Genomic DNA, 10,975 nt, shown 5'->3' with positions numbered 1-10,975 from the left:
CTTATCAGAACATCTATATGTCTTGCCTTTATTACAGACATGTCCATGGGTCATGTCACAATTGTGTTGCCATTTTTCAGCACTCATGCTAAAAAAACCAAGAACTACTGATAGACATCCATTAAGCTGGAAGTGGAAGGAGTTCAAAGGAGCAGAAAAATATGATGAAGGAGTTAGAAGAACAGACTGATAGAGCAAATGGATAAAGAACTGAAAATATATAGTTTTGCAAAAGGAGGTAGCCATCTACAAGTCTCTCAGACTGTAAACAATTTGGTGGCAATGGATTAATGAGATGGGATAAAGGTTAAACATCTGAGTTACATGAATTAAGGAAAAAAAGTTTAAGATAACGGTTAATTGTTTTCTTGAGAGAAAGTTCTGTTGGACGGAAAAGATTCCATCTTTAAATGTAGACATTAAAAAACTAGAGGAATCCTGCACTGAGACTGGACTCAAGTTATTTCTTGATTTTTCCCATGGTTATCTGTTCATCAAAATTCCCCAGTTATTATCTTCTGCCCGTATTGCATTTCTAAGATTTGTATATGTCTGAATTAAAAATACTAATGTAGTCAGGAAAATTCTGATCTGTTTTGGATTAGTCAAAGGCTGCAAAATTATTAGCTCCCTTTTTCTTTGTGGATCTGATGAACAGGTGGTCTTCAGAAGGGTCAGTAGGTATATTTAGAATCTGAAACTTGAGCAAGTCAAAATCTGATTGGTTGACTTGACCACATGATAATTTAGGAGCTGATGCATCAGGCTTGCTCTTGCCCAGCGTTTCTCAGGAGGGAAGACTTGGAGAGGCTTTGCTGCTAAAGAAATTTATTTCAATATTGCTGGTAAGCACATTTTATTTAATCTGACTTAATTTTATGGAGCAGATCTCAAGCTGTTTTTGATTCTGTTGCTTTTTGAGGGTTCTACTCAAGCTTTACCCACGAAAGTCACTAGTCTTTCTGTCTGAGTGAGGCGAGCTAAGTGTTTGCAAATGTGAAGAAAAATCCTTGGATCTGCGACCAGGGAATATATAATGTAGGGCTTGGGTATATGTTCCTTGTGCTTACTGTTTCTGGGATTTGTCCGTAGGACTTTGGCCTATATGCTGACAAGTTACTCTACATGTGAATTATTTTTTATCAGTTAGTCTTTTGGGTTAACAAAATAGTTTTCTTCTCACTTTTTTCTAACATATTGGAACTAAAAAGGGACAGTATTTTTTGTTCCTATATTTAACCTGCAGTACTGGACTCCACTTGCCTCAGAAGGAATTGCAGCTTAGCTAGCTAAACAAAACCAGCCAATCGCTCTGTAGTATTAGCTTACATGGCAAATATCTTTGGACTAGGAAACAGCTGTTCTAAACCTTCATCGACTACCAACATTAGAAACAGGGCTGTTTCTCTGTTGGCAAAACTCTTACTTTGACAGGACTTACAGCAAAATCATTCCATTAATTAATTAATTAATTGGAAGTTGACAGTAATAACTCTTACTTCATTCACATTTTGATCCAAACTATATGGATTTCATGTTTTTCAGGTTTGAAGATAAAAAGAAAAAAAGCCACAGAAGCTAAAAACGGAGAAGCCATATAAGCTAATGAGAGGAGGAAAATTAACTTCATTAACATAAGGTCATTTAAAATCAGTATTGTAATTTTTTTCTAAATCATATCATTTGCATGGCATATTAATAGTTGTACTGGAACTTACAGATAAAATTCCTATCCAAACAATAGTTGAAATAATGAGCTATGTAACATTAGAGAAAGAGAAGATGCTTCAGATGTCTGTTCTACAGGAAAAAGCAAGACATATTTCACATTACTATTTCTGATCAGAACTCATTCTTTTATATATCTATTTTACCATTGCATTTATATGTTAATATATTTGGCTAAAATTATAATTGATATTAGTCTACAGACTAATCCAGTAATTTCCCATTCTAAAATAAGATGAAGTAAAATTGTTAGATTAGAACTATTTTTTTTTGAGTTACATATTAAAGGCCTGCTCTTCATTGCCCTATAAAACAATATGGTAGTAGTACTAATTATTATACCATGACACAAAAGATGGACTTGACTAAGAGTGTTTAATAACAAATGCATGCTTTGCGCTAATACTTCATATTTATATCTTCATCTGTTATATGACCAGTGAGTCAGTAGCAGACAGAGGAAAATTCTGCAAAAATGGAAGAAGAAGAATATGAGGAAGTAGTGGAGGTAAGAGGAAAATCTTCTAAAAAGGTTGATCTTGATTATTTACAGAGATCAGAATATGCTACTGCTTTTGTCAATTCTGTGTATGTGTAGGTTACGTCAAGTAAAGGGAAAAGTGGAAGTGCTGCAGAACAAATGCTTCTATTGTTCCAGTCCAGATTTGTGGCTACTGGATTTGTGCAGTCCTGGACGCAGTGGCCGTGCCCTTTTGCCTCTCAGCCTCATGCTCTAGTTCAGTGAATTTCAACCAGGGGTGCTTTGGGATCCTTTCAAAGGTGTCATGAGTTGCCATGCTATGTTAGCAGAGTTAGATGTACAAACATGATTAACAAGATGAACCCAGATATTTCACGGAGGAATCCATACTATTACAAACATTTGTCTTTCTGAGTTCCTTGCAACAGAAAACAATTCTGTATCATCTGTGAAATAGATCTGGCATTTTCTAAGGGGTGCCATGAGTCTAGCCTTGAGACTAAAAAGGCTGAGAACTGCTGCTTTAGTTGGTGTCAAATGGAACAGCTGTGGGACCCACCTCAGCCTGACCTTTCCCTACCATCCACGGCAGTTCAGAAATATAGCAGCTTTGCAGCCCTTGTCTACGAATAGGCAATACAGTAGGGGTATTCCTACAGTGCAGATCTGGGGACAGATGAATCTGGGATGTAAACCTGCTGAAATCGATGTTGTTATGTCATGGATGAGTTTGACACCCCCCACCAGTCAGTTAAACTCACAGTTATGTACCTCTGTATGTGGCCTTACTGGTCTGATTTAGATTTCCCAGTATCCAAGGAAATTCATGTATGAATGTCAGTGAAAAAAGTACTTTATTATAAATATTTTGCTATAGTAATAACTAGAGTCTCCTTGGTTATTAAATGATGACTGCTCCACCAGAAAGTGTAAGAGCAGTTAGAAGGGGCGTGTAGTGCCCTTCACAGAGGGAAAAATCTGTGAATTTAGGACCCAGTCATGCAACTCTCATCCCCATAAGAAAACCTGTGGACTGCTCATTTGGCAAGGGATTGCAGGATTGAGTGTCTAGGTTCTAGTAGCCAGAAATAAAATCATGTGCCAGTTCAGTTAGTTACATACATTATGTGGCTTAGGAAATGTTGTCACTGGTACAATCCCCCTAAATATCTACATGTAAAAGAAATATTTTTTCAAATTCTTATGATTTACTCTATTATCTGTGACTGTCTTTATACTTACTGATAGTCCTGTCTGCTGTAACTGTGCCATTGGCTGTATTGTGTTAATACCTACTTTCATATGAATATACTTTCCCTTAGCTTACTCTACAATTCATTTTGGAGGAGCTGGCTTCCTTTTCATTTGATGTCATTTTTTGGAATTGTGTACTGCGGATTTGTGTGCCTAGGCAGCTCCATTTTTTCCCCTCTTGTTTTTTTCATCTTTTGTTAAATGTGCTGTAGGTCACATCTCTAGGACTGCTTCAGATGGTTCTGCTCTGCTTCTGAGATATTCATAGGGGATAAGTTATAAATAAAATAGTAACAATGGCATCTGGTATCATTCTGAAGCAGCTCAGCCCTTTTCAAAATCATAAAAAGAAGCACCCTAGATTCCTATGAATCATGTCTGTTAAACCTATGTCAGAGATCTTTGTACAAAGGAAAAATAGATTTACGGTTTAGGAAGAGAAGGTTCAGAATATGCTGGGCATTTCATTTCAGGAACCTTGACCTTTTGTCAGTGGAGGTAATCTGTAGGATTACATTAGTCTACACTGGATAGCATAACAGTTAGTGATTTGCAAGGAATGCAGCTAATTATAAAACCAGATAACATTTCCCTGCTGATATTTTTTTGAAGAGTCAGAAACACAACAATGGTAGTAAACAGAAATTAGCCCTGAATAACATCAAATATTAAGATACATTCAGAGGTAGAAAGGTCCAGTAATCTGAAAACACGGGAATGTTGAAATGAATCAATGAGGTCATGAAGTCAATATGTATCCAGCTAAAGTATGTATGGATAGTTTCATTCCGGAATTAAGTGGCATTGGCTTCCTATTTGCTTCTCCTCCTGGAGAATCAATACCTTTAGCCAAATTGTCTGAGTTTCAATGTCCCTGTGTAGATTAGCCTATAATGACTGATACTGATCTTCCCAGATACTTCTGTGTGGTTACTCTTGGTACAGGTTGACTCTAGAAAGTGATGATTGTAATTTGTGCTTATAAAGATATGAATTGGAAGATATGAATTGCTCGGTATTATTTGTTTTGACAAATGTTTTGACGTTGAAAAAAGGTCGGTGTTCTCCTTTTGATTAAATAAGGGCATGTTGTATTTAACAAGTGTAAAGAAAAGGGGTGGGGAGTAGGATTCTGCAAAGTTAACAATGGTTTTGCAATTTGGCGTGAAAGAAAAAAGAATGGGACAACATTTGTAACGTGTTATTCTTCAGAGAACACAAGGATTTGCCTGATGAAGGGGGAAATTAAGTTATTTACATTAACATAATGCATCTCCAGTACATAAAGAATATGGGAAATCTGAATCAAAGTTAATTCATGAGTAAGTGAATTGGAGGGATGCATGGCAAATATTATAGGTTAAGGGCTTGACCCATTTAAATCAATGGAATTGAATGTAGTATGGAAGTACAAATGTGACTGCTTAATTTAACATACTCAAAGAGCAGTTATTGATAATTCATTGTCCACCTGGGAGAAACCGTGGCATGGGATTACTCAGGGCTCTGTCATGAGTTGGATACTATTCTATTTAATACTTTCATTAATGGGTTGAATGATGCAATAAAAAACACATTTTTAAAATTTTTGATTTGCATTAATCTAGGAGGGACTGCAGGCAATTCATAAGAGAAATGGTCTATAATTAAATTCAGTGAAGAGTGTACTACTTAGGAAGGAGAAATCAAATGTATAAATGCAAAATTGGGAATAATTGGCTTGGAAAAGATCTGGGAGTTACAGTGGATAACAAACTGAATGAGTCAGCAGTGTGATGCTATTGTAAAAATGGCAGCATCATTCTGGGATGCATTAATAAGAACGTTAGAGCTAAAATACAGGACACACTTATTTCCTTCTACTTGACAATGATGAGTCCTTACCTGGAGTACTAAGACAAATATAGACTGTCTAGGGGTAAGTACAAAAAATGATAAGAGTTTAGAAAACCTGACTTCTGAGGTAATGTTGAAAGAACTGGATTTGTTCAGTCTGGGGGGAAAAGGACAGAGGAGGGATGTAACAATCTTCAAATATGTGAAAGGCTGGTAGAAAGAGATGGATGATATTCTTTTTCTCTGGGTCCACTAAGTGTAGAGCAGGAAATAATTAGTTTAAATTGAAGGAACAGGGAATTTATGTTTGATATTAGAAGGAAACTCCATCTCCAAACATCCTAGGGATCATTAAGACGTAGAACTGGTACCTAGGAAGAAAGCGAATGCCTTTTACTGTAGGTTTTAAGAACAAGTTGGACAAATATATGTCAGGTGTGGCAATACAATGCTTAACATTATTAGTATAAAGGGGAAACTCAGAGCTCTGTCAGGAGTGTAAAAGCAGCCTCTGCACTAATGAATTACAGCTATTTCCCAGGCAGTGGGGCTGTTGGTTCAAAGAGAAAATAGTCATTTTACAGTGTTGTGTGTTCTTGTGAAATGATAAAGTTTGTCCTTTATTTATAGTACTACATTGAAGAGACGATTGTGGAGGAGGGTGAACCAGAGGAGGTAAAGGCCTCTGTGAAATTGCATGTGAAGCAAATGATAATATTAATAACTCAATGTACCAAGTGCATGGACCATTTTGTGTGTTTTGAGGGTTGTTTCATGGTTCTGACTGCATAAATATGAGATGGAAGCGTTGGAGACAATTGCTTGTTGTTTTGTTATGGTTGTTTTTCCTCCCCTCCTTCTCATGTCCCAGTGAATTTGCAGAATTGCTGGAATCTGATGGGACTGTGCCTGGAATTCTGTTATGGCCTGGAATTTGCAACCTCTGGGCTGTTAACTGTGCGCCTTAGTGCCCATGACCCCTCAGCCCCCTGTTTTCCCTTTAATATCATAACCTATAGGCTCACATGCTATTGTAGTTTACTCTTAACATATAGCCAAGAACAGACTTCATAACTAATAAAATAAAAATCAACTCATATCGATTTAGAAAGGCCACGGCTTATAATAATCAAATCTCTATTCTGTAATGGTAATTTTCCTGGGAGAAATGTAAATCTGATATATCAGATGCATAATATTGCTTGCCTATTGCAACACTACTTTCCTTGAGTCTGATTTGACTACTGATAAAAAACCCCCACACTCACTGACTTCACGGGGACTCATGGCACGATAAAGTTGCCTTTGGGAGAGACAGTGCTGAATTACTAGTTAGTCAAAATTCCTATTTTATCAAAGGGCATTTTACTAAAGCAGGGAAAATTCTGAAACAGGTCCCTTTGTTTAGAAGGAAACACTCTCACGCCAAAACTGAAATTGTTAGTGCATGCTTTGGCATAATCTCATGTCATGAGAAATATTTTACCTTAAAAGGTAAGAATAGTAAAATCTATATGAATAGCTCTGTTAGACATACAAATTATTGAATTAATTAGTGATGCTACATCTGTGAAACTATGAAACTAGGTGATCAGAGATAGGGCAAAACATGGAAACAGTTCTTTTTAATAAGAATGGCATCTTACAAACTGAATATGAACAGAAATAGTGTGTATGAACATAAAAGGTTGCAAAAGAAATCTTTCTGTACTGCAGAATAGATTGAAGTAAATACGAAGTAGATAATGGATAGATATAATGAATGTATGCATGAATATATGTATCCATACTCTTAATATGCAGGGAACAAGAAGTAACAGGTAATATTTGTCAGATTATTGTCACCATATGCACACTTTTCAGAATCTCAAGTACTATTTAATGCTAAGAAACATGCTGTTAATGAGGTATCACATATTAGAAATGAATGGATACAGAGCAACTTGTTGCAGAAGTGGAGTGAATAATAATGTATCGTTAAGAGTTTTTAGGGTATATACAGATATTACATTTAGATCGACCTGACTAGTGTTAGATTGATTTAAATGCTCATCTGTGCAGATGTTCAGGGGGTTTAAATTGGGCCAAAAATGGTGGGTCTGATCTAAACTAGTTCACCTAAGTGGGTGAACTAACTTAGACTGGGAACAGGTTAACCCGATCCAGTAAACAACTGCACACATTTGGAGCACAGCCCTGAGGCTGGGAAAGCCCAGCTGCTCTCCCCACCCTCGGGGCTGAGCGCTTCCTACCCCCCTGACCCTGACTGGGCTGTTTTTACCCTCCTGACTTCCCAACCTTGAACGGACAATCCCCTCTGCAGACCCACCAACCCCATCCCGCCAAACCGGCCATCCAGCCTGATCCTGCCAAACTCCCCCTCAGACCTGTTAGCACCCATAATTCCACGCTCCTCTCTCCCTTACTCCAAGTTACAGTTTTCTACATGGCTCTTTTGGCACTGGTGAATGTCTGTACGCTCCACTCCTGGTCTGCAATCATGTGGTGAACGTTTATATGGACCCTTAGTGAACACAGAAGAAACAAAGCTTGTGAAAGATAGATATTGCTAACAATTTTTTCTTTAGGTAAGGATGAATATATTTAATAGGGTGTATGTATCACATTAATGCAAATAAACTGAAAGCTAAGCTTCATTCATTCCTTTTTGAAAGTCCCTTTTAAAAAAAAATCTATTATGAACCAAGATGTGATACTTAATTATTCATGTAGTTATGAAGCAATTTTATTTTTGTCATGTATAATTACCATTTCTGTGAGTGCTTTGATTAGAAACTTATGTGCACTAAAATTATTGCCTAGAGCATGAATGAGAACTTAAATCATTAACATTAAATAGGGGCATGTTTCCAGGTCTTTCCATGGATATTTGTTGGTCTAAAGGCATAGGCAACAGTTTTGTCTGTCAGCTCTTTCCATTGCTTTCCTTTGTGTATCAAATATGCCTCTTCCATGATTATCATCTGATTGTCCACATCAGAAAATGTACATTTGTAGAAAGACTGGATTCTGAAAGGTATCTGAACATTAAGCAGCAAATGCTGTACTTATTGCAAAGATATGAAGGGTTTTATTAGTTACATCTTGCTGTCTCAATTTCTTTACTATTTTGTGGCTAAAAACCCTTTGAAGGGTCATACGTGCCTTTGATCGACTGTCACAACTCCCAGTGACATCAGCAGGAGCTGTTGATGTGACACTATGTGCCAGTCAATATAGCCTTTAGTATTCAGAACATTTTTACCCTTTGGACTTATCCTCTCATCAGTCAGCACTCAAAATTCCCTCTGACGTCAGTGGGAGTTATGCATGTGGAAAGAGGCAGCAGAAAGCCCTCTGGACTCGAGAGCTGTTGGATGATAACTAAGGAAGTTTGAGTTAGAACTTGGTGAATCAACTGAGTCTTCATGTCATCTTGGATCATGTGTAAATGGCCCATTGGCAATCCTAACAGAGAACAAGATATTGATTTTTAGCCCATGGTATGGTCAAAATTCCATTGTGAAATTAAACACCCTTTTAACAAATAGAAGTCTTGAAAAATTCCAAAAACAAAATGGTGGTTTATATTTAAAAACTGAATAATTGTATCTTGGCTCTACTCCCAGGTGATCACAGAGTACACTGAGACCATCACCAGGACAGGCTTTGAGGGCCCCACAACAACCGTACAGACAGTAGAACATGCAGCACCTCCTGTCAGAAAGAAAGTCAGACGGACAAAAGTGGACTCATCTAAGTTTATGACGCCTTATCTAAAACACAGTCATAAAATGCAGGACCTGTTTAGTGAGGTAAATTATTCCCATTATGTCATTCCTGCTTGTTACTTTGAGTCCCACATTCAAGATATTTATCATGTTTTGTAGAAAACCCTGATGTTGTGTTTGCCCATTTTTATGCTTTGTAGTCAGTTTGATCCTTGGTTATCACTGCAGTAATGAATCAAAATGTCACAAAAAATGGCTTGAGGAAGGGATATCGGGTGCTGTCTGGAGAGCTCATTTCTGGGTCCTATTCATAGCATTGACTGATCAATTAAATTAAACTGTCTTTGTCACAGTTTCCTAACCATGTGGGCATACTAACCTAAAGCTCTGAAGTGTGGGAGAAACGAAGCTCAAGCATGTTTCTTTACCTCCTTCCTATATTAGAGGAAGTAAAGCCATAGGCCCAAGCTGCAAAGTCTAGCTCTAGATCCAAAGTTTCCCAGAGTCTGAGGGAAAGGTTTTCAGGTCTAGGTTGCTTGTTCTAGCCTAATTCTAATTAAATACATGTTGTGTGAAGCACAGCTAATGTATAGACAAAGCAATTTACTTCTACAGTATAAGGTGCTGTGCACTATTATTGAAACTTTGCTGGATCTGGACATTTCTATTCTGATAATCTGCAATTAAGAAATATAGGAAAAAGGTTCCTGGTAGGTTGGTAGAGGTGACTGAATCTATAAGCGGGTAGGATATTTGCTTCCAAATGTATCATAATCCATGGCCTAGTCCTGCAACCATGTAACAAGAATATTCTAGGTTACTCTTCTAGGCAAAGACCTGACTAAAGGCATGACCTCATCTCATGCTCTCTAGCACTGATTCTCATTTTAACTATAGCAAAAAGGTTAGGTTTGGACTAAGGACCTCTCGAGGATTTCCCAAATCAAAGTCAAAGTCTACAGAAGTTGGATGTCAAACTCCCTTTGAAAATCCCAGACTTAATATCCCATTAGGCCCAAACCTGGTCTTGCCGATGACCATGAGAACAGGATCAGATAGGATTTAGGCATACTTTTCCTTTTCATAGGACTGCTGGACCAATTCTACTCTTATTTCCACTTGCACAATGCCACTCACTGACTTTTAAGGCATTGTACATGCATAAGCAAGAGTTGAGTTTGAGTCACTGTGTTCTGAGATATCTGAATAAAATGTTATTTATAGATTTTTAGAGAGTAATTTTGAGGCGATCAAAACCAAACCCTCCAAAAGACTAAAATATATCATATTGGGACAATATAATGTGGTCTTAAGAGAAGAAACAGAGGAGCTATGCTGAGAATATGACCAAATGATTCATAGATTCTATAGTAGTGAATGTAAAAATGGATTCCCATTGTCTTTGCCAGAGCCTTTGGATATTGGAACTTTGGGAGGTCTGAGCAGTAATATCTGTACTCTGTTATTTCAGAACAAATACAAACAAAAGTTCATGAAAGAAAAAGGAAAGCCATATGCTGTAACAAGTGATACTCCAGAACTTCGAAGAATCAAGAAAGTACAAGACCAGCTTAGTGAGGTATGTGCCATATCTAATAAAGTAAATTAGATATAAAAGAGTAAAGGAACTATGTATTTTAGAGCATCCATTTAAATATTAGCAGAGAGACAGAAACCAGATAGTAAATGTTACAGGAAGTGAAACTGTAAGCTTGGCAGAAACACTACCAGGATCTTTGGGGCAGAAATGCAGACTCAGTGACAAGCCTGAAATTCTAGGACTCAGCTTGGAATTTAGGCCTCTGTGTCTTAGAGAAGGGGAGATAATGGTCCATGACCAGCTGAATAATGATTCCAGTTGACTGGGGCCAACATGGGTTTGAAGAAAAGATTTTGATATGAAATTAAAGACAGTAATGGGGAATACTGGTAAAGTATAAAGCAC

At 37.3% G+C, this 10,975-nt stretch overlaps 1 protein-coding gene across 1 annotated transcript in view; it reads left to right on the top strand.

Annotated features, from left to right (window-relative positions):
* Positions 1-770: 770 nt before the first annotated feature.
* NEB (nebulin) overlaps positions 771-10,975 on the top strand; it is a 207,897-nt gene continuing 197,692 nt past the window's right edge. Inside the window, exons 1-6 of the mRNA XM_019553612.1 lie at positions 771-845; positions 1,546-1,639; positions 2,169-2,236; positions 5,930-5,974; positions 8,929-9,114; positions 10,502-10,609. Coding sequence (XP_019409157.1) covers positions 2,204-2,236; positions 5,930-5,974; positions 8,929-9,114; positions 10,502-10,609 — 372 coding nt within the window. The 5' untranslated portion in view covers positions 771-845; positions 1,546-1,639; positions 2,169-2,203. The remainder of the gene's footprint in view (positions 846-1,545; positions 1,640-2,168; positions 2,237-5,929; positions 5,975-8,928; positions 9,115-10,501; positions 10,610-10,975) is intronic.

Source organism: Crocodylus porosus, unplaced genomic scaffold (genome assembly GCF_001723895.1).
Source record: "Crocodylus porosus isolate Cpor-Errol unplaced genomic scaffold, CroPor_comp1, whole genome shotgun sequence".
Taxonomy (NCBI): Eukaryota; Metazoa; Chordata; order Crocodylia; family Crocodylidae; genus Crocodylus; species Crocodylus porosus.
Note: the sequence above shows the minus strand (reverse complement) of the source record. Positions and strands in the feature narration are given on the sequence as shown.